This window comes from Oncorhynchus mykiss, chromosome 3 (assembly GCF_057628025.1).
Source record: "Oncorhynchus mykiss isolate SJ-2025 chromosome 3, ASM5762802v1, whole genome shotgun sequence".
Taxonomy (NCBI): domain Eukaryota; kingdom Metazoa; phylum Chordata; class Actinopteri; order Salmoniformes; family Salmonidae; genus Oncorhynchus; species Oncorhynchus mykiss.
Window position 1 is genome coordinate 9,922,097 of NC_143024.1, and position 24,629 is coordinate 9,946,725.

At 43.5% G+C, this 24,629-nt stretch overlaps 1 protein-coding gene across 1 annotated transcript in view; it reads right to left on the reverse strand.

Annotated features, from left to right (window-relative positions):
- Positions 1-4,609: 4,609 nt before the first annotated feature.
- LOC149984317 (hyaluronan synthase 2-like) overlaps positions 4,610-24,629 on the reverse strand; it is a 33,553-nt gene continuing 13,533 nt past the window's right edge. Inside the window, exons 2-4 of the mRNA XM_090220020.1 lie at positions 17,900-18,526; positions 9,082-9,183; positions 4,610-7,482 (exon numbers count right to left, since the gene is read on the reverse strand). Coding sequence (XP_090076146.1) covers positions 6,547-7,482; positions 9,082-9,183; positions 17,900-18,526 — 1,665 coding nt within the window. The 3' untranslated portion in view covers positions 4,610-6,546. The remainder of the gene's footprint in view (positions 7,483-9,081; positions 9,184-17,899; positions 18,527-24,629) is intronic.

The window sequence follows — 24,629 nt, forward strand, 5'->3', positions numbered from 1 at the left end:
AAGGACATTCAGAGACTTGTCCCGAAATCACTCCTGCGTTGTCTTGGCTGTGTGCTTAGGGTCGTTGTCCTGTTGGAAGGTGAACTTTCGCCCCAGTCTGAGGTCCTGAGCACTCTGGAGCAGGCTTTCATTCAGGATCTTTCTGTACTTTACCTCTGTTCATCTTTCCCTCGATCCTGACTAGTCTCCCAGTCCCTGACAGGTTTCCTCCAGACGTGAGGCTTGGCATTCAGGCCAAAGAGTTCAATCTTGGTTTCATCAGACCAGAGAATCTTGTTTCTCATGATCTGAGAGTCCTTTAGGTGCCTTTTGTCAAACTCCAAGTGGGCTGTCATGTGCCTTTTACTGAGGAGTGGCTTCCGTCTGGCCACTCTATCATAAAGGCCTGATTGGTGGAGTGCTGCAGAGATGGTTGTCCTTCTGGAAGATTCTCCCATCTCCAAAGAGGATCTCTGGAGCTCTGTCAGAGTGACCATCGGGTTCTTGGTCACCTCCCTGACCAAGGCCCTTCTCCCCCAATTGCTCAGTTTGGCTGGGCGGCCAGCTCTAGGAAGAGTCTTGGTGGTTCCAAACTTCTTCCATTTAAGAATGATGGAGGCCGCTGTGTTCTTGGTACCTTCAATGCTGCAGAAATGTTTTGGTGCCCTTCCCCAGATCTGTGCCTCGACACAATCCTGTCGCTGAGCTCTATGGACAATTCCTTCAACCTCATGGGTTGGTTTTTGCTCTGACATGCACTGTCAACTGTGGGACCTGATATAGACAGGTGTGAGTCTTTCCAAATCATGACCAATCAATTGAATTTGGACTCCAATCAAGTTGTAGAAACAATTCAAGGATGATCAATGGAAACAGGATGCACTTAATTTTCAGTCTCATAGCAAAGGGTCTGAATACTTATGTAAATAAGGTATTTATGTTCTCTAATTTTAATACATTTGCAAATATTTCTGAAAACCTGTTTTCACTTTGTCATTGTGGGTATTGTGTGTATATTGATGAGGAAATAGTTTTAACTTAATACATTTTAGAATAAGGCTGTAACGTAACAAAATGTGGAAAAGGGGGAGGGGTCTGAATACTTCCTGAATGCAGTGTATCTTGTTTTGCAACAACATGCAATGGTTTGTCTCTGACATGAAACCACGTAGTGATAGGTTTTAAACACACCTGTCTGTCATTCAACAACCCCGTTCCATGATTAGATGGCGAAAACACACCAATCTCTTTCATAAATTCTTTAAACAAAAAAAATAGAATTTACGAAAGATTCAGAAAATGCATATATATACAGTGGGGCAAAAAAGTATTTAGTCAGCCACCAATTGTGCAATTTCTCCCACTTAAAAAGATGAGAGAGGCCTGTTATTTTCATCATTGGTACACTTCAACTATGACAGACAAAATGAAAAAAAAATCCGGAAAATCACATTGTAGGATTTGTTATGAATTTATTTGTAAATTATGGTGGAAAATAAGTATTTGGTCAATAACAAAAGTTTATCTCAATACTTTGTTATATACCCTTTGTTGGCAATGTAAGTCTTCACAAGGTTTTCACACACTGTTGCTGGTATTTTGGCCCATTCCTCCATGCAGATCTCCTCTAGAGCAGTGATGTTTTGGGGCTGTTGCTGGGCAACACGGACTTTCAACTCCCTCCAAATATTTTCTATGGGGTTGAGATCTGGAGACTGGCTAGGCCACTCCAGGACCTTGAAATGCTTCTTACGAAGCCACTCCTTCGTTGCCCGGGTGGTGTGTTTGGGATCATTGTCATGCTGAAAGACCCAGCCACGTTTCATCTACAATGCCCTTGCTGATGGTAGGCTTTGTTACTTTGGTCCCAGCTCTCTGCAGGTCATTCACTAGGTCCCCCCGCGTGGTTCTGGGATTTTTGCTCACCGTTCTTGTGATAATTTTGACCCCACGGGGTGAGATCTTGCGTGGAGCCCCAGATCGTGGGAGATTATCAGTGGTCTTGTATGTCTTCCATTTCCTAATATTTGCTCCCACAGTTGATTTCTTCAAACCAAGCTGCTTACCTATTGCAGATTCAGTCTTCCCAGCCTGGTGCAGGTCTACACTTTTGTTTCTTCCTTTGACAGCTCTTTGGTCTTGGCCATAGTGGAGTTTGGGGTTGAGTTTGAGGTTGTGGACAGGTGTCTTTTATACTGATAACAAGTTCAAACAGGTACCATTAATACAGGTAACGAGTGGAGGACAGAGGAGCCTCTTAAAGAAGAAGTTACAGGTCTGTGAGAGCCAGAAATCTTGCTTGTTTGTAGGTGACAATTACTTATTTTAAACCATAATTTACAAATAAATTCATTAAAAATCCTACAATGTGATTTTCTGGAAAAAGTTGAAGTTGTGTACCTATGATGAAAATTACAGGCCTCTCTCATCTTTTTAAGTGGGAGAACTTGCACAATTGGTGGCTGACTAAATACTTTTTTGCTCCACTATAGGGTTTTGGAATGAAACTCTTCACATCTAGAACATTCACAACAGCCAATGTGTTCTTTAGAGTCTCAATGGCTTCTAGAATGGTTGAGTTATTCAGTCCCACAGATCCTCATGGTATATGTATCAGCTGTACTGCTAATGATTCCACTGTGCAGAGTCTGGCAGCTCTGACCAAGAACTGGAGCTCTGCATGCAGGAGAACATGACATGAGTTACATACATTCATTCCCACAGACAGAGGGGAATAGCTCCAGCTCTGAGCGCTACTTTAATGCCTCTGGCAAAGCTGGGAATGGCGTTTCATTGCTGACGCACTGCAGACCCTGGGTTCAAGTAGTATTCCAAATCTTTCACATACTTTCAGCGTTTGCTTTAGCCTGGCTGGAGTGCCCGATGGGCGGGGTTTTAGACTTTTGGAATGATTCCATTGGTTCCATTTTGCCAGGCAAGCTCAATCAAACATAGACAAAGTATGTATAAGGATTTCGGATCATTTTTGAACCCAGGTGTGACTCACTGGGGGACTTGGCTCCGATGTTGCCCACATGTGCCGTTCTGGATGTATGACTGGGTCTCTCGGTCTGTTACTACAGTGAGGTAGCTAGACAGAGAAAACACAGCTGGCTTGGTGGCTGTGCAGTACTGAGAGAATTCACATGTACTTTTTCTTTCCATGACCCAACCAACCAGAAAGAAGCTGGATTTCTGTTTTTTACCACCTGTTGAAAGTGGTATAGTACAATGTTGTGGTTCCAGTTTTCCCCTTATGGTCTGAGACCAGACAATAGTTTTCATCACAAATGGAACCCTATTCCCTATATAGTGTACTCTTCTTGACTTGGGTCGTTTGGGAGCCATGTTGGAGACTGGACAGAAATACAGCAGAACTCAGGAGGATTTTAACAGCAGGTGTTCAATCCAATGTTAGTCTAGGAGGACTTAAACATGTCATTTTGTGTGAGTAATAACCTAGTTCTGTACTCTGGAATGGGCTGTCTTGAGTAATAGAATATTGAGTTAGAATTCTGTGGGAGAATTCTGTGAGAGAATTCTGTGGGAGAATTCCGTGAGAGAATTCTGTGGGAGAATTCTGTGAGAGAATTCTGTGGGAGAATTCTGTGAGAGAATTCTGTGGGAGAATTCCGTGAGAGAATTCTGTGGGAGAATTCCGTGAGAGAATTCTGTGGGAGAATTCTGTGGGAGAATTCTGTGGGAGAATTCTGTGAGAGAATTCTGTGGGAGAATTCTGTGGGAGAATTCTGTGAGAGAATTCTGTGGGAGAATTCTGTGGGAGAATTCTGTGAGAGAATTCTGTGGGAGAATTCTGTGGGAGAATTCTGTGAGAGAATTCTGTGGGAGAATTCTGTGGGAGAATTCTGTGAGAGAATTCTGTGGGAGAATTCCGTGAGAGAATTCTGTGGGAGAATTCCGTGAGAGAATTCTGTGGGAGAATTCTGTGGGAGAATTCTGTGGGAGAATTCTGTGAGAGAATTCTGTGGGAGAATTCTGTGGGAGAATTCTGTGAGAGAATTCTGTGGGAGAATTCTGTGGGAGAATTCTGTGAGAGAATTCTGTGGGAGAATTCTGTGGGAGAATTCTGTGAGAGAATTCTGTGGGAGAATTCTGTGGGAGAATTCTGTGGGAGAATTCTGTGAGAGAATTCTGTGGGAGAATTCTGCTTTAAGAAAAAGAAAAATCTTCCCCATTAATACCGTGTGATGTATCTCATTCAAAGTGAACCTCCTGGATGACCTGGGAAGATCAGTGAGAGGATTCTTATGGAATGGCCAAGTCTAGACGACTGATTTCACTACTCTGCTACAGTATACTTAAACGTTTGTGTGTACAATAAATAAGCTTCTCTGCCATGGCAACTCTCCACCCCGTGATACTTGTCTGGAGAAAGGCCCTCTATTCTCCAGATTCAGCTGTCTCCATTGAAACAATAAAACACAACAGCAGCCAAACAGCAACATCCGCCAATGTAAACCTAACACTACTACGCTAGTGAGAATGTCTCATTTTATGTGCAAACAAGTGTGTTTTACCGACCATCAGTGTTATAAGACACGAGGGAGTCACACATATTCATTATGACAGAAGTAGTATTACAGATCAATGATGACAACTTTCTAGACATATTATTTATTTATTGTTTGGCACAACACAAAAGTGCTTCAGGATAATACTACCCATGATCCCAAAATCACGGTTCAATATTCGGTCTGATCAATTCTAATAAAATGGATTAAAATGTGTTCTTAAACTCTCTAAAGAGTCAATAATCAATAATCAATACTCTGGAATAGATCATTACATTTTTTGCGAAAATGTATCTTTTGGGATTTTAATCTGATGTGGATTAACGCATTGTTTATACAATTTTCAGAACGCATCATGTGACGAAAGTCCTCATGTGTATGAAACCTTGAAACCTATTTCAGGAAGTCCTACAGTAAGGCAAGAGGTGGTCAAAACCGCCGCCTGAAGAGATACTGCGTGGCAGGCTTTTGCTCCTGCCCTGCAGTAACAGTTAGCCTGGTCCCAGATCAGTTTGTGCTGATCAGTAGATTAGAGTGTGTTAGAGCTAGCCTGGTCCCAGATCAGTTTGTGCTGATCAGTGAATTAGAGTGTGTTAGAGCTAGCCTGGTCCCAGATCAGTTTCTGCTGATCAGTAGATTAGAGTGTGTTAGAGCTAGCCTGGTCCCAGATTAGTTTGTGCTGATCGGTAAATTAGAGTGTGTTAGAGCTAGCCTGGTCCCAGATCAGTTTGTGCTGATCAGTAGATTAGAGTGTGTTAGAGCTAGCCTGGTCCCAGATTAGTTTGTGCTGATTGGTAAATTAGAGTGTGTTAGAGCTAGCCTGGTCCCAGATCTGTTTGTGCTGTCTTGCTCATTTAGATTTGCGAAAGGCTATGTTAAGATTAGGGCTGGAGCAAAATCCTGCAGAACGGCTACCTCTCCAAAACCAACGATGGTCTCTATAAGGTCTATTATGAAATGTATATTATCAAATATATAATTATCTATAAACCACAGAATCTTCTTATAAATATTGCTGGTTTTCTCTCAATGTACATAAAAAAACACACAGGTTAATCACCCTTCTTGTATTCAATAACTTATCCCTAGAATTGCATTTTATTGTTATCATTGCAGACAAAAACCCAGCTGTTAACTTCACATTTTTGGTCAGATACACACATCATTGTTATAACAGTTGAATGCACAATGCATTTTTTATCTCTCCATTTTATATAAAAAAAATGAATGAAAATAAAGAATCTTTGGTGTTTATTAAAGCAAAAATAGAATTTAAAAAAAGTCTATATAAAAAGGCATTAAAATATAATATGTAAATTACAAAGTAACACGTCAACAGATACAGCATGGCCAAGGAACTGAGAAATTCCAGCTTTGACTTTCATTAACAACTGTGTATAAAAAAAAGAGGACAAATATGACCAAAAAAACATCATAAATTATGTTATAATCGAGAACGAGCCATTTTCTGGGTGCTTCCCGATCACTCACTCATACAATGAAAAGCATACCCACTGAGGTATTTCATCTTCAAATGACTCTGTCAAGCATTATGCACAATGGGAGTGAGACTTTAAAAGTGCATAGGACATTATGCACATCATCTCTGTGTATCTATGTGGAAAAAACAGGATGTCCATTTGGTGGTTTTCCATTTGGCAAAACACATCACCAACAAGTGTTTTTTTACCTCATCATCATAATATTTCAGAAGGAAATATCTGTAGTTTCTTGTTGCAGTCAGTCACAGCAGCAATGATATCGCTCTTCTGGCATCGTCACTTCACGTCACCTGCCGAGAGTCCAACAATCAATGAGCAGTTTGAGATTCTTCACTTTGTAAACGTTGAGAGGGAGCATGTCTGCGTCTCGAACTGCACCCTGATCCGTAAAAAGTGTGTTACTTTGTTGACCAGAGCCCTGTATGGACCCTGGTGAAAAGTAGTGCACTATACAGGAAATAGAGTGGCGTTTAAGATCCGATCGAGGAGTTTCAGTGGAGGAGGGGGAGGAGGAGGAGGAAAAGAAGAAGATGTCATACATCCAGCACCATATCATACTGCTGTTCTTTCTTCCTCTTGCCACATTTAGTGATCAGTACCATGTACAACGTCAAGAGCATGACCCAGTAGCTGGCGTACACTATCGCACCAACGATTAAGACTATCTTTTCAGAGTCTGGAAAAGGAAAATCTTTTCTGGTTTCCTGGACGACCGTATAGATAATGCCAAGGAAGAGGATGGTGAACCAGACCGATATGGGAACGAGCCCTACGAAGTTAGTCACGATCGTCTTCCTCCCTGACGTGCCCCAGCCAGCCTTGTTTATGGTGGCGATAGCGAACATCTTGGCCGGTAGCAGACTGGACATGTACAACACTGAGTAGAAGGACATGAAGACCATGACGATGTTGCCCCTCATGCAAGAGGCAAAGGAGGACTTGATGAGGGCGACCGCCTGGACGATCAACAGGAAGAGAAGGATATTCCAGATCCTCCCCTGGTAGAACAGCTGTATCGCCGTGGCAATGAGGAAGAAGGGGAAGAACCCGGTGATGACAGCCTCGTAGGTCATCCAGAGGTGGTGTTTGTGGAACCACATGGCGTTGTAGAGCCACTCTCTGAAGTAAGACTTACTCCACCGGGTCTGCTGGTTCAGCCAGCGCAGGTAGGTGATGGGGGTCTCGGTCAGGCACTTGGACCGGGCCGTGTACTTGGTGGCGTAGCCCAGGCTCAGCACGCGGTTGGTGAGGTGGCGGTCGTCGCCGAAGCTACAGTGGCTGCCCATGAATGTCTGGTTGTACCAATCCTCTATGAACTCGTGGAGCAGGTTGTTCCTGTACATTCCCAGTGGTCCGCTGATACACTGGACGCAGCCGAAGTAGGACTGACACGCTCGCTCGATGTTGAAGGCCATCCAGTAACGGACGCTGCTAAGAAACGAGATCCAGGACTCGTATTTGTTCAGGATCTGTGGAGGAAGAAAGACACATAAGGTCAGGGTATTTAAGTTGGTTAACAACTGCTGTAAACACATTCTATAGTGTCAGCATAGCAACCAAACGGCACAATCGTGGGCAATTGGTTTAAGGACCCCTAATTAGCAAAAGAAAATGCTATCAACTCTCCCAGAGCTCCTACAAATGTTCCACCTATCAACCTGCTATTGTGTAGAATTCTCACATGGGAGTAATCAATGTAAGCCTAAGGTATAGGCTAACTCAATTTTGTCGAGGAATGTCCTGTTGTGTAGATACATTTTTATAGTTTGTATTATTTGGTATTCGGGGAACTTTAAATGAAATAAGGGCAGATTTGGTCCTCAACAACAGTGTAGGCTTAACCATGAGTCTTACTCTTGTCCAGAATACTTTACAGGATCATAAAAGAAAGCACTAAAGCTTTATTTTATGCACTGAAGCTTACTTGTTGAAAAAGCTATCAAAATACTTTTACTAGGTTTGTGTTTATTTCTTTGTAGTTTCTAGATGTGGGCCGTAAAAGGCATCAACATCACTACATCAGTTAATAAACCACAGGGTGAGAAGATTCTCTCAGTTTAACCCGGAGCAACTCTGAAGATTCTCTCAGTTTAACCCGGAGCAACTCTGAAGATTCTCTCAGTTTAACCCGGAGCAACTCTGAAGATTCTCTCAGTTTAACCCGGAGCAACTCTGAAGATTCTCTCAGTTTAACCCGGAGCAACTCTGAAGATTCTCTCAGTTTAACCCGGAGCAACTCTGAAGATTCTCTCAGTTTAACCCGGAGCAACTCTGAAGATTCTCTCAGTTTAACCCGGAGCAACTCTGAAGATTCTCTCAGTTTAACCCAGAGCAACTCTGAAGATTCTCTTAGCCTACATGTGTTTGATACCATTTCATTCAGTCCATAAACCTGATCTAGACATTATTTTGAGCCGTCCTCCCCTCAGCAGTATCCACTGGGTTAGATGACCCACCTGCACACCCAGTACATCTCTGAAAGCAGTTGGACAACCCTAGCTTTGTATCCATGCCGTATGTACTGTAGGTGCTGAACCACAGGAGGTTGGTGGCACCTTAATTGGGGAGGACGGTGCTCGTGGTAATGACTGGTGTGGAATGAGTGGAATGGTATCAAATACATCAAACACATGGTTTGCTGCCATTCCATTTACTCCATTCCAGACATTATTATGAGCCGTCCTCCCCTCAGCAGACTCCACTGTGCTGAAACCAACACTAGCATTCTATCAACAGAAGACTGGAGCTGGTTTCAGCACCTACAGTACGGTACCAGGCTAGGAGAACACAGTCTCAGACATACAGACTAGTCAATAACAATGGTAGGAGCTGGTTTCAGCACCTACAGTACGGTACCAGGCTAGGAGAACACAGTCTCAGACATACAGACTAGTCAATAACAATGGTAGGAGCTGGTTTCAGCACCTACAGTACGGTACCAGGCTAGGAGAACACAGTCTCAGACATACAGACTAGTCAATAACAATGGTAGGAGCTGGTTTCAGCACCTACAGTACGGTACCAGGCTAGGAGAACACAGTCTCAGACAATAACATTGGAGATATTACCTGGACGTCTCCTCCCACTCCTCCCACCATGGGGTCTTCCTCCAGAACCTTCACCATCTCCACAGAGGACGCAGGATCCAGCATAGTGTCAGAGTCACACACCTGAAACACAAGGGGACACACACAATCCTGTTGAATCCACAAAACACTTCACACCTGAAACACAAGGGTACACACTATCCAATTCAATACCCAAAACACTCTCTGGCTCTCTCTGTCTCTGTCTCTGTCTCTCTCTCTGTCTCTCTCTCTCTCTCTCTCTCTCTCTCTGGCTCTCTGTCTCTCTCTGTCTCTCTCTCTCTCTGGCTCTCTGTCTGTCTCTCTCTCTGTCTCTCTCTGTGTCTCTGTCTCTCTCTCTGTCTCTCTCTCTGTCTCTCTCTGTCTCTCTCTCTGTCGTTCTCTGTGTCTCTGTCTCTCTCTCTGTCTCTCTCTCTGTCTCTCTCTCTGGCTCTCTCTCTCTCTCTCTGGCTCTCTGTCTCTCTCTGTCTCTCTCTCTGTCTCTCTCTCTGGCTCTCTGTCTGTCTCTCTCTCTGTCTCTCTCTGTCTCTCTCTCTGGCTCTCTCTCTGGCTCTCTGTCTCTCTCTCTGTCTCTCTCTGTCTCTGTGTCTCTGTCTCTCTCTCTGGCTATCTCTCTCTCCCTCTCTCTCTGGCTCTCTGTCTCTCACTGTCTCTCTCTGTGTCTCTGTCTCTGTCTCTGTCTCTCTCTCTCTCTCTCTCTCTCTCTCTCTCTCTCTCTCTCTCTCTCTCTCTCTCTCACTCACACACACACACACACACACACACACACACACACACACACACACACACACACACACACACACACACACACACACACACACACACACACACACACACACACACACACACACACACAAACAACACAAAGTTAGAAAGTTAAACTAGGCCAGAAGATCTCGTTACGCAGACAAAGAGTCCTTCATCAAGTTTTTGGGTGGGATATGTTTGTTTTACATTGGCCAATTTGACCGATCAGCAGCGCATGAATTACACTGATTACTGATGTACAGGGTTGGTACATTAATTACACTGATTACTGATGTACAGGGCTGGTACATAAATTACACTGATTACTGGTGTACAGGGTTGGTACATTAATTACACTGATTGCTGATGTACAGGGTTGGTACATTAATTACACTGATTACTGGTGTACAGGGTTGGTACATTAATTACACTGATTACTGATGTACAGGGCTGGTACATTAATTACACTGATTACTGATGTACAGGGTTGGTACATTAATTACACTGATTACTGGTGTACAGGGTTGGTACATTAATTACACTGATTACTGATGTACAGGGTTGGTACATTAATTACACTGATTACTGATGTACAGGGCTGGTACATTAATTACACTGATTACTGGTGTACAGGGATGGTACATTAATTACACTGATTACTGATGTACAGGGTTGGTACATTAATTACACTGATTACTGATGTACAGGGTTGGTACATTAATTACACTGATTACTGATGTACAGGGTTGGTACATTATTACACTGATTACTGATGTACAGGGTTGGTACATTAATTACACTGATTACTGATGTACAGTGTTGGTACATGAATTACACTGATTACTGACGTACAGGGTTGGTACATTAATTACACTGATTACTGATGTACAGGGTTGGTACATTAATTACACTGATTACTGACGTACAGGGTTGGTACATTAATTACACTGATTACTGACGTACAGGGTTGGTACATTAATTACACTGATTACTGATGTACAGGGTTGCTACAGTAATTACATTGATTACTGATGTACAGGGTTGGTACATTAATTACACTGATTACTGACGTACAGGGTTGGTACATTAATTACACTGATTACTGATGTACAGGGTTGGTACATTAATTACACTGATTACTGATGTACAGGGTTGGTACATTAACTACACTGATTACTGATGTACAGGGTTGGTACATTAATTACACTGATTACTGATGTACAGGGTTGGTACATTAATTACACTGATTACTGACGTACAGGGATGGTACATTAATTACACTGATTACTGATGTACAGGGTTGGTACATTAATTACACTGATTACTGATGTACAGGGTTGGTACATTAATTACATTGATTACTGATGTACAGGGTTGGTACATTAATTACACTGATTACTGATGTACAGGGTTGGTACATTAATTACACTGATTACTGATGTACAGGGTTGGTACATTAATTACACTGATTACTGATGTACAGGGTTGGTACATTAATTACACTGATTACTGATGTACAGGGTTGGTACATTACTTACACTGATTACTGATGTACAGGGTTGGTACATTAATTACACTGATTACTGATGTACAGGGTTGGTACATTAATTACACTGATTACTGACATACAAGGTTGGTACATTAATTACACTGATTACTGATGTACAGGGTTGGTACATTAATTACACTGATTACTGATGTACAGGGTTGGTACATTAATTACACTGATTACTGATGTACATGGTTGGTACATTAATTACACTGATTACTGATGTACAGGGTTGGTACATTAATTACACTGATTACTGATGTACAGGGTTGGTACATTAATTACACTGATTACTGATGTACAGGGTTGGTACATTAATTACACTGATTACTGATGTACAGGGTTGGTACATTAATTACACTGATTACTGATGTACAGGGTTGGTACATTAATTACACTGATTACTGATGTACAGGGTTGGTACATTAATTACACGGATTACTGATGTACAGGGTTGGTACATTAATTACACTGATTACTGATGTACAGGGTTGGTACATTAATTACACTGATTACTGATGTACAGGGTTGGTACATTAATTACACTGATTACTGATGTACAGGGTTGGTACATTAATTACACTGATTACTGATGTACAGGGTTGGTACATTAATTACACTGATTACTGATGTACAGGGTTGGTACATTAATTACACTGATTACTGATGTACAGGGTTGGTACATTAATTACACTGATTACTGACGTACAGGGTTGGTACATTAATTACACTGATTACTGACGTACAGGGTTGGTACATTAATTACACTGATTACTGACGTACAGGGTTGGTACATTAATTACACTGATTACTGACGTACAGGGTTGGTACATTAATTACACTGATTACTGATGTACAGGGTTGGTACATTAATTACACTGATTACTGATGTACAGGGTTGGTACATTAATTACACTGATTACTGACGTACAGGGTTGCTTTGTGTTTCTTTGAAACTCTTTTGGATGTCAAGTTGAAGCTTTGTTTGCAACGTGGATGTTTCCCCGGAAAGATCGTTCCAAAACAAGTTAGTGTCCAGTGGGAAGGTCCGTCCGTTGGTCAACAAACAACCGTGTGAGTAAAGTCATATCTGCAGCGATCTCTTCACAGATTAGAAAGGTTTCTTCAGTCACTCCTTAATTGGGAATGATTTCATTGGGTAAGTGAAGTCATTGGGGCCGCTGTTTGGGACGTCATCCTGTACTGGAAGTGATACAGTAAGGTTGTGTTCTGACTGAGAGAGGGTTGTGGTTGGTTGTGTTCTGACTGTGAGAGGGTTATGATTGGTTGTGTTCTGACTGAGAGAGGGTTGTGATTGGTTGTGTTCTGACTGAGAGAGGGTTGTGATTGGTTGTGTTCTGACTGAGAGAGGGTTGTTATTGGTTGTGTTCTGACTGAGAGAGGGTTGTGGTTGGTTGTGTTCTGACTGTGAGAGGGTTGTGATTGGTTGTGTTCTGACTGAGAGAGGGTTGTGATTGGTTGTGTTCTGACTGAGAGAGGGTTGTTATTGGTTGTGTTCTGACTGAGAGGGTTGTGATTGGTTGTGTTCTGACTGAGAGAGGGTTGTGATTGGTTGTGTTCTGACTGAGAGAGGGTTGTTATTGGTTGTGTTCTGACTGAGAGGGTTGTGATTGGTTGTGTTCTGACTGAGAGAGGGTTGTGATTGGTTGTGTTCTGACTGAGACAGGGTTGTGATTGGTTGTATTCTGACTGAGAGAGGGTTGTTATTGGTTGTGTTCTGACTGAGAGGGTTGTGATTGGTTGTGTTCTGACTGAGAGGGTTGTGATTGGTTGTGTACTGACTGAGAGAGGGTTGTGATTGGTTGTGTTCTGACTGAGAGAGGGTTGTTATTGGTTGTGTTCTGACTGAGAGAGGGTTGTGATTGGTTGTGTTCTGACTGAGAGAGGGTTGTGATTGGTTGTGTTCTGACTGAGAGGGCTGGGTTGTGATTGGATGTGTTCTGACTGAGAGAGGGTTGTGTTATGATTGGTTGTGTTCTGACTGGGAGAGGGTTTTGATTGGTTGTGTTCTGACTGAGAGAGGGTTGTGATTGGTTGTGTTCTGACTGAGAGAGGTTTGTGTTCTGATTGGTTGTGTTCTGATTTAGAGAGGGTTGTGTTGTGATTGGTTGTGTTCTGACTGGGAGAGGGTTGTGATTGGTTGTGTTCTGACAGAGAGGGTTGTGTTATGATTGGTTGTGTTCTGACTGAGAGAGGGTTGTGTTGTGATTGGTTGTGTTCTGACTGAGAGAGGGTTGTGTTGTGATCGGTTGTTTTCTGATTGAGAGAGGGTTGTGATTGGTTGTGTTCTGATTGAGAGAGGGTTGTGTTGTGATTGGTTGTTTTCTGATTGAGAGAGGGTTCCGTTGTGATTGGTTGTTTTCTGATTGAGAGAGGGTTCCGTTGTGATTGGTTGTTTTCTGATTGAGAGAGGTTTGTGATTGGTTGTGTTCTGATTGAGAGAGGGTTCCGTTGTGATTGGTTGTTTTCTGATTGAGAGAGGTTTGTGATTGGTTGTGTTCTGATGGTGACAGAGATTTTGTAGTATAGCTGTATAGCTTCAAAATGGTCATATATGGAGAAAGATCAGCTGTTTGAATTGTTTGAAGAGGAATACATTTAGATTGTGTAGCGCTGTGATAATTCAATTTCTATCTTTCTGCTGTAAGAGCAATATATTAAAACACAAATGGCATGAAAAGAGAGTAACTAAAGAGAATGATATGGCCAGAAGATAATCAAACCACCTCAGGAAAAGACTTCTGTACCCCTAACCAGTCTATTGGTTTTGATACACAGAACACCAACACACACTCCCCCTTTCCCGGTGAGAACAGCTACCCATGCGTAGTTAGGCATAGCCTGTTGGCACGTCTGCTAATGTGCACAACATTCCTCATGTTATTTTCATCATCAGCAGAGTGTTTGATTAGGCGAAGCTGCATCACTGCCATATAAATGGAATTCCGTTTCTTTGATCACTGCCCCTTGGCAACCAGTCCCATAGCAACGTTAGCACCAAACCTGTTCTGACGGGTCCATAAATGGCATTAATATTCACAGATCACCCGCATCAAATTACTGCAAAGACTACAGATGCTGAAAACGAAGGGGGAAAGTCCCATTTAATATTTATAGTTTGACTGTAAAAGAGGTAACAGATTGCAGCTGTAACGAGCCTCAGCTTGGGGAGATGACATGAAAACCGCTAATAATCAGTTGTTCCTTCGATAAGTGGTTATCGGGAATAGCTTGTGTAAATGGTCTCCTCAGTAAAACATGTTCAATCTGGCGTCAGTCGGTTGATCTGTGCCACAAATACCACAGGGTTTTGACATCACAAAAAGCTAAGGTCGGGGGGGGGTCATGAAGTCAGCAGACGAACAATGGATTCACCGTGGTTCCATCTGGATTCATACTACACATACGACATGTCCTCTGTCTGACAGAGTTGTAGGTCTTCTCCTAACATAGGACATGTCCTCTGTCTGACAGACAGCGTTGTAGTCCTTCTCCTAACATAGGACATGTCCTCTGTCTGACAGACAGCGTTGTAGTCCTTCTCCTAACGTAGGACATGTCCTCTGTCTGACAGAGTTGTAGGTCTTCTCCTAACATAGGACATGTCCTCTGTCTGACAGACAGCGTTGTAGTCCTTCTCCTAACGTAGGACATGTCCTCTGTCTGACAGAGTTGTAGGTCTTCTCCTAACGTAGGACATGTCCTCTGTCTGACAGACAGCGTTGTAGTCCTTCTCCTAACGTAGGACGTGTCCTCTGTCTGACAGACAGCTTTGTAGTCCTTCTCCTAACGAAGGACATGTCCTCTGTCTGACAGACAGCGTTGTAGTCCTTCTCCTAACGCCGTAGTACGCCTGTACGCCTCACATGGAGCTAGTTCCTCGAACAAACGAGGGGTTGTCTGAGGACAGCTTGGGTGTCCTGGGGAGCTTTCGTCTCACAGTGTGGTGAATATTACCCATAATGCACCTGCCGGCAGAATAATGACCCCGCAAAGCAATGCCGGGTAACACTCTTTACACTAAGTTTCTCTTATGCCTGTGTAGTTAAGTGTTTACCCAATGCCAACATATCAATACATCCACACACAGTTATGGTGAGAATATAAGGTTTAGTTATTTTGACCCTATGGGTCCTGGTTAAATGTAATGCACTATATAGGGGAAAAGGGGGTGGTATTTGGGACGCACTCGGCCATGTTAGTTTATTGTGATGATCATGCAGCAACCGGTAGCTGGAGAAAGGTCACGTCAAGTTCATTCACTGATGCAACATATCTTATCAGACATAACAGGACTGCTAAGAGGAATGCTTAAAGGGACAATTCAACGTCATAGCCATCCTCTCCAGCACCACTCCATCGTCAATATGTCTTATCAGACATAACAGGACTGCTAAGAGGAATGCTTAAAGGGACAGTTCAACATCATAGCCATCCTCTCCCGCACCACTCCATCGTCAACATGTCTTATCAGACATAACAGGACTGCTAAGAGGAATGCTTAAAGGGACAATTCAACGTCATAGCCATCCTCTCCAGCACCACTCCATCGTCAACATGTCTTATTAGACATAACAGGACTGCTAAGAGGAATGCTTAAAGGTACAATTCAACGTCATAGCCATCCTCTCCAGCACCACTCCAACGTCAACATATCTTATCAGACATAACAGGACTGCTAAGAGGAATGCTTAAAGGGACAGTTCAACATCATAGCCATCCTCTCCCGCACCACTCCATCATCAACATATTTGAAAATGGCACGTTTCTATGTTTAGTAGCACTTGTTGGCTGAAGCTAGTCGTACCAAACGAGTGTGCTAGCATACTCCCTTAAAAAGACCTTCACTTTAAAAATGATAAAAGAGCGGCAATAGTACTGTTTGTCCATTTTGAGGCGCCGTAGCCAGTATACACTTCCTCAAAATAGTCCGAATTAATCTAAGATAACTCAAGAAATCTGTTTTTTGCCAAAGTGATCTTAGTGATCTTACATCTAACTAAGATGTTTGGTGCTGTGTTTTTCAATGAAAAAATGTGCATGAAAACAAGTCGTCTTATGTTGAATGACAACAAAGACTTTATTGAAGAATCCCTACCGTTGACCAATCACCGACCAAGGGGTGGAAACGTCAGACACCGAACTTAGGCTTGCCTCCAGAAAAAAACTGTGTGTGCACGAACAGCTGAAAAAACCCTGACCGAAGTCCAAAACGAACCAAAATGTCACTAAATGTTGTTATAATACAGTATATGCACGAACTCTACCGAACTGTTTTGGCACCCTATTCCCTATATACTGCACTACTTTTGACCAGGGCCCTTAGGGTAGTGATCAAAAGTAGTGCACTATGTTTGGGAATAGGGTGCCATTTGGGACGTAACCTAAGTCAAGTCAAGTAGGTAATCTGTGTGTTGCCAAGCCAAGGCTTTAACAGTCACGATCAGGTACATTAGACAGACAACCCCGCAGTGAGAATAACCACACAGGTCTGGTAGCTAATAGCTAGCTAAAACAGATCTGTGACAAGGACAACACAGTTAGCCCTCCATAAGCTTTGGATCAGAGGTTAGAAGTTTGATCAGATCTACACTCCAGTATTATCCAGAGCAGTTTGGAGGACCTACACTCCAGTATTATCCAGAGCAGTTTGGAGGACCTACACTCCAGTATTATCCAGAGCAGTTTGGAGGACCTACACTCCAGTATTATCCAGAACAGTTTGGAGGACCTACACTCCAGTATTATCCAGAGCAGTTTGGAGGACCTACACTCCAGTATTATCCAGAGCAGTTTGGAGGACCTACACTCCAGTATTATCCAGAGCAGTTTGGAGGACCTACACTCCAGTATTATCCAGAGCAGTTTGGAGGACCTACACTCCAGTATTATCCAGAGCAGCTTGGAGGACCTACACTCCAGTATTATCCAGAGCAGTTTGGAGGACCTACACTCCAGTATTATCCAGAGCAGTTTGGAGGACCTACACTCCAGTATTATCCAGAACAGTTTGGAGGACCTACACTCCAGTATTACCCAGAACAGCTTGGAGGACCTACACTCCAGTATTGCTGTATAACTATTCACAATATACTATATACAGCACAGTTGGTGCTGTTTACTTAGTAAATGTTAATGAAGGAACTTAATACACGCCATGGGATAGTAGCTAATGCGGATACTGTCACTTTTAAAGTTCCTCACTGAGAATACTGTGTGTTTTGACGCGATGCTACGCAACATGATCTGACTCCAATCTATTAGCCTACAGGTCTCTCCACTTTGTCTGAGTTGGACTGAGTGCAGAAACATATGTAAATGGGTTTCACGTTGAGCTCTAGCACTCTGTGAACAGCATTAGCCTTACAGCAGTAGGGCTACAGTACATACACAAGGCCTCCACACCATCCTTTTAAAGAAGGAGAGCACAAAAGGGTCTTTGTGTACCCCCACCCTCCAACCCCTCCTCCCCCCAGGACTTACCTGAACATAGTCCACACTCCTCCCCAGGGCTTTGAAGGCTGTGTACATTACTTCCCTCTTGCCTCCCCACTTCTGCATGATGCAGACACATTTATTATTGAGCACAAGGCGCGAGATGGCCTGCAGGCTCTCAGCGTACATCTCGTCCGTCTCCTCAGATCCCCGGTGGTGGTAGTTATTTTTCCATACGTACGTGGTGGCTTTATCCCACCCCATGATCTCCCGGAAGATCTCCATCATGTAGTTGTCGTCCTCGTTATTCCCGTCGATCACCATGATGACCTTGATGCCCGGGTAGGTCAACCTCTTGACCGATACCAAACACTTCCTCAGGTAGGCTGGGTCCTCCTGATAGGCTGCAATGCACAGGGCCAGTGATTTGGTGAGTTTGATGGGCGTCTCCATGGATCTCCTCATATTCCGGTGTTCTAGGACAGCAAACAGGCTCTGGATGATAAGGTGGATGACCAGGATGGCCCCGTACAGCCCGAAGGACAAGTGGTTTCGTGCCGTGGTGAAAAACTGGTATCCCATTATGTAGGCGGTAGAGATCCCCACGAGGAGCGAGACTCCAAACATTGTCGTCCCGAAAATTCTTAGGTAGGTGAGAGCTTTGTCACATTTCATCTGGAAAAACAAACAAGAACAGAATCACTGTCAATGTCAAATGAGATGACAGTTGAGACATACAGTGGGATCAATAATGAGATGACAGTGGTGACACTGGGAGGACATTGATATGGTAATTACTAAATGAACACATCTTCAGATATTAATTGGTCAACTTGTTAGAGATATACAGAAGACATAATGATGATAATGATGATATATGTTCCTAATAATCACCATAATGATGATAATGATGATAAATGTACCTAATAATCATCATTACGATGCGTCACTGTGAAAGCTCTTCCCTAACTCTACACTGTCACCATAGCAACAGACTCCATGTTTCACAACAACAACAAAAAACGGGTTCAGATAGACTGTAAACAGTCTCCTCCCATCTCTCTCTCCCTACATCCCCCTCCCCAAAATCCCCCTCTAAATGTCAGATGGTTCTCTATGGCCGATTGTTCCCAGTCTCTTTATTAATGCTGCATCCCGTCTGCTGGGCAGACGTAAGAGTCGAGCGAGAGAGCGAGCACCACCCTCTGACATCATCTGTTTATATCTCCGTGGGAAGACAAGAGCAGGGAAATGTAAAACGCTGCCTCTCCACTAAAGACCCTTCTGTCACATTGAACAATATGGTGGTACATTTTATCAGTTGAGGCAGTAGGAAGGTGGCACCTTTTGTTTAAGGCTTAGACATGTGATAGTTTAAGTGACACTTCAAGGTGTCTAATGCTGTTGAAAAGCAATGAAACACTAATCACGACTTGTTTTATTTGAATGCCAGTTTTTTGGGTCTCCACTAAAGACCCTTCTGTCACAGTGAAGCAGGTAGTAGTGCATCTTGTTACTTTGTTTTAATTAAAGATCTTGGATCTATCATAAGTGACACTTTGATGTGTCCAATGCTGCCTGCATGGGTCTGTCCAGTAACACTAAAGACCCATCTGTCACAATTGGAGAACAAAGTGGTACTTCTTGGTCAAGTAAAGGCTGAGGTCGTCTTAGTAGGCTATATTAAAGGCTGAGGTCTTCTGGTTAGGCTATATTAAAGGCTGAGGTCTTCTGGTTAGGCTATATTAAAGGCTGAGGTCGTCTTGGTAGACTACATTAAAGGCTGAGGGCGTCTTGGTAGACTACATTAAAGGCTGAGGGCGTCTTGGTAGACTACATTAAAGGCTGAGATCGTCTTGGTAGACTACATTAAAGGCTGAGGGCGTCTTGGTAGACTACATTAAAGGCTGAGATCGTCTTGGTAGGTTACATTAAAGGCTGAGGTCGTCTTGGTAGATTACATTAAAGGCTGAGGGCGTCTTGGTAGACTACATTAAAGGCTGAGGTCGTCTTGGTAGACTATATTAAAGGCTGAGGTCGTCTTGGTAGACTACATTAAAGGCTGAGGTCGTCTTGGTAGACTACATTAAAGGCTGAGGGCGTCTTGGTAGACTACATTAAAGGCTGAGGGCGTCTTGGTAGACTACATTAAAGGCTGAGGTCATCTTGGTAGACTACATTAAAGGCTGAGGTCGTCTTGGTAGATTACATTAAAGGCTGAGGGCGTCTTGGTAGACTACATTAAAGGCTGAGGGCGTCTTGGTAGACTACATTAAAGGCTGAGATCGTCTTGGTAGACTATATTAAAGGCTGAGGGCATCTTGGTAGACTACATTAAAGGCTGAGGGCGTCTTGGTAGACTACATTAAAGGCTGAGATCGTCTTGGTAGACTACATTAAAGGCTGAGGTCGTCTTGGTAGACTACATTAAAGGCTGAGGGCGTCTTGGTAGGTTACATTAAAGGCTGAGGGCGTCTTGGTAGACTACATTAAAGGCTGAGGTCGTCTTGGTAGACTACATTAAAGGCTGAGGGCGTCTTGGTAGGTTACATTAAAGGCTGAGGGCGTCTTGGTAGACTACATTAAAGGCTGAGGTCGTCTTGGTAGACTACATTAAAGGCTGAGGTCGTCTTGGTAGATTACATTAAAGGCTGAGGTCGTCTTGGTAGACTACATTAAAGGCTGAGGGCGTCTTGGTAGGTTACATTAAAGGCTGAGGGCGTCTTGGTAGACTACATTAAAGGCTGAGGGCGTCTTGGTAGACTACATTAAAGGCTGAGGTCGTCTTGGTAGACTACATTAAAGGCTGAGATCGTCTTGGTAGACTACATTAAAGGCTGAGGGCGTCTTGGTAGGTTACATTAAAGGCTGAGGGCGTCTTGGTAGACTACATTAAAGGATGAGGGCGTCTTGGTAGGTTACATTAAAGGCTGAGGGCGTCTTGGTAGACTACATTAAAGGCTGAGGGCGTCTTGGTAGACTACATTAAAGGCTGAGGTCATCTTGGTAGACTACATTAAAGGCTGAGGTCGTCTTGGTAGATTACATTAAAGGCTGAGGGCGTCTTGGTAGACTACATTAAAGGCTGAGGGCGTCTTGGTAGACTACATTAAAGGCTGAGGTCGTCTTGGTAGACTACATTAAAGGCTGAGATCGTCTTGGTAGACTACATTAAAGGCTGAGGGCGTCTTGGTAGGTTACATTAAAGGCTGAGGGCGTCTTGGTAGACTACATTAAAGGATGAGGGCGTCTTGGTAGGTTACATTAAAGGCTGAGGGCGTCTTGGTAGACTACATTAAAGGCTGAGGGCGTCTTGGTAGACTACATTAAAGGCTGAGGGCGTCTTGGTAGACTACATTAAAGGCTGAGGTCGTCTTGGTAGACTACATTAAAGGCTGAGATCGTCTTGGTAGACTACATTAAAGGCTGAGGGCGTCTTGGTAGGTTACATTAAAGGCTGAGGGCGTCTTGGTAGACTACATTAAAGGATGAGGGCGTCTTGGTAGGTTACATTAAAGGCTGAGGGCGTCTTGGTAGACTACATTAAAGGCTGAGGGCGTCTTGGTAGACTACATTAAAGGCTGAGGTCATCTTGGTAGACTACATTAAAGGCTGAGGTCGTCTTGGTAGATTACATTAAAGGCTGAGGGCGTCTTGGTAGACTACATTAAAGGCTGAGGGCGTCTTGGTAGACTACATTAAAGGCTGAGATCGTCTTGGTAGACTACATTAAAGGCTGAGGGCGTCTTGGTAGACTACTTTAAAGGCTGAGGGCGTCTTGGTAGACTACATTAAAGGCTGAGGTCGTCTTGGTAGGTTACATTAAAGGCTGAGGTCGTCTTGGTAGACTACATTAAAGGCTGAGATCGTCTTGGTAGACTATATTAAAGGCTGAGGGCATCTTGGTAGACTACATTAAAGGCTGAGGTCATCTTGGTAGACTACATTAAAGGCTGAGGTCGTCTTGGTAGATTACATTAAAGGCTGAGGTCGTCTTGGTAGACTACATTAAAGGCTGAGGTCGTCTTGGTAGACTACATTAAAGGCTGAGGGCGTCTTGGTAGACTACATTAAAGGCTGAGGGCGTCTTGGTAGACTACATTAAAGGCTGAGATCGTCTTGGTAGACTACATTAAAGGCTGAGGGCGTCTTGGTAGACTACATTAAAGGCTGAGATCGTCTTGGTAGGTTACATTAAAGGCTGAGGTCGTCTTGGTAGATTACATTAAAGGCTGAGGGCGTCTTGGTAGACTACATTAAAGGCTGAGGTCGTCTTGGTAGACTATATTAAAGGCTGAGGTCGTCTTGGTAGACTATATTAAAGGCTGAGGTCGTCTTGGTAGACTACATTAAAGGCTGAGGGCGTCTTGGTAGACTACATTAAAGGCTGAGGGCGTCTTGGTAGACTACATTAAAGGCTGAGGTCATCTTGGTAGACTACATTAAAGGCTGAGGTCGTCTTGGTAGATTACATTAAAGGCTGAGGGCGTCTTGGTAGACTACATTAAAGGCTGAGGGCGTCTTGGTAGACTACATTAAAGGCTGAGATCGTCTTGGTAGACTACATTAAAGGCTGAGGGCGTCTTGGTAGACTACATTAAAGGCTGAGGGCGTCTTGGTAGACTACATTAAAGGCTGAGGTCGTCTTGGTAGATTACATTAAAGGCTGAGGTCGTCTTGGTAGACTACATTAAAGGCTGAGGTCGTCTTGGTAGGTTACATTAAAGGCTGAGGGCGTCTTGGTAGACTACATTAAAGGCTGAGGGCGTCTTGGTAGACTACATTAAAGGCTGAGGGCGTCTTGGTAGACTACATTAAAGGCTGAGGTCGTCTTGGTAGGTTACATTAAAGGCTGAGGTCGTCTTGGTAGACTACATTAAAGGCTGAGATCGTCTTGGTAGACTACATTAAAGGCTGAGGTCGTCTTGGTAGACTACATTAAAGGCTGAGGGCGTCTTGGTAGGTTACATTAAAGGCTGAGGGCGTCTTGGTAGACTACATTAAAGGCTGAGGTCGTCTTGGTAGACTACATTAAAGGCTGAGGGCGTCTTGGTAGGTTACATTAAAGGCTGAGGGCGTCTTGGTAGACTACATTAAAGGCTGAGGTCGTCTTGGTAGACTACATTAAAGGCTGAGGTCGTCTTGGTAGATTACATTAAAGGCTGAGGTCGTCTTGGTAGACTACATTAAAGGCTGAGGGCGTCTTGGTAGGTTACATTAAAGGCTGAGGGCGTCTTGGTAGACTACATTAAAGGCTGAGGTCGTCTCGGTAGACTACATTAAAGGCTGAGGGCGTCTTGGTAGACTACATTAAAGGCTGAGGTCGTCTTGGTAGACTACATTAAAGACTGAGATCGTCTTGGTAGACTACATTAAAGGCTGAGGGCGTCTTGGTAGGTTACATTAAAGGCTGAGGGCGTCTTGGTAGACTACATTAAAGGCTGAGGGCGTCTTGGTAGGTTACATTAAAGGCTGAGGGCGTCTTGGTAGACTACATTAAAGGCTGAGGGCGTCTTGGTAGACTACATTAAAGGCTGAGGTCATCTTGGTAGACTACATTAAAGGCTGAGGTCGTCTTGGTAGATTACATTAAAGGCTGAGGGCGTCTTGGTAGACTACATTAAAGGCTGAGGGCGTCTTGATAGACTACATTAAAGGCTGAGATCGTCTTGGTAGACTACATTAAAGGCTGAGGGCGTCTTGGTAGACTACTTTAAAGGCTGAGGGCGTCTTGGTAGACTACATTAAAGGCTGAGGTCGTCTTGGTAGGTTACATTAAAGGCTGAGGTCGTCTTGGTAGACTACATTAAAGGCTGAGATCGTCTTGGTAGACTATATTAAAGGCTGAGGGCATCTTGGTAGACTACATTAAAGGCTGAGGTCATCTTGGTAGACTACATTAAAGACTGAGGTCGTCTTGGTAGATTACATTAAAGGCTGAGGTCGTCTTGGTAGACTACATTAAAGGCTGAGGGCGTCTTGGTAGGTTACATTAAAGGCTGAGGGCGTCTTGGTAGACTACATTAAAGGCTGAGGTCGTCTTGGTAGACTACATTAAAGGCTGAGGGCGTCTTGGTAGACTACATTAAAGTCTGAGGTCGTCTTGGTAGACTACATTAAAGGCTGAGATCGTCTTGGTAGACTACATTAAAGGCTGAGGGCGTCTTGGTAGACTACATTAAAAGCTGAGGTCGTCTTGGTAGACTACATTAAAGGCTGAGGGCGTCCTGGTAGGTTACATTAAAGGCTGAGGGCGTCTTGGTAGACTACATTAAAGGCTGAGGGCGTCTTGGTAGACTACATTAAAGGCTGAGGTCATCTTGGTAGACTACATTAAAGGCTGAGGTCGTCTTGGTAGATTACATTAAAGGCTGAGGGCGTCTTGGTAGGTTACATTAAAGGCTGAGGGCGTCTTGGTAGACTACATTAAAGGCTGAGGTCGTCTTGGTAGACTACATTAAAGGCTGAGGTCGTCTTGGTAGACTACATTAAAGGCTGAGGTCGTCTTGGTAGACTACATTAAAGGCTGAGGTCGTCTTGGTAGACTACATTAAAGGCTGAGGTCATCTTGGTAGACTACATTAAAGGCTGAGGTCGTCTTGGTAGACTACATTAAAGGCTGAGGGCGTCTTGGTAGACTACATTAAAGGCTTATATGTAGTCTAAGTTGCAGTTCAAGACTGTCCAAGTCTGTCTAAAAGCAAAGAACCCCTGACATGTCTTGTTTGACTTGTGCTTGTAATTAGAGTTTTTAAATCAGCCGCCTCCTTGACTTGGA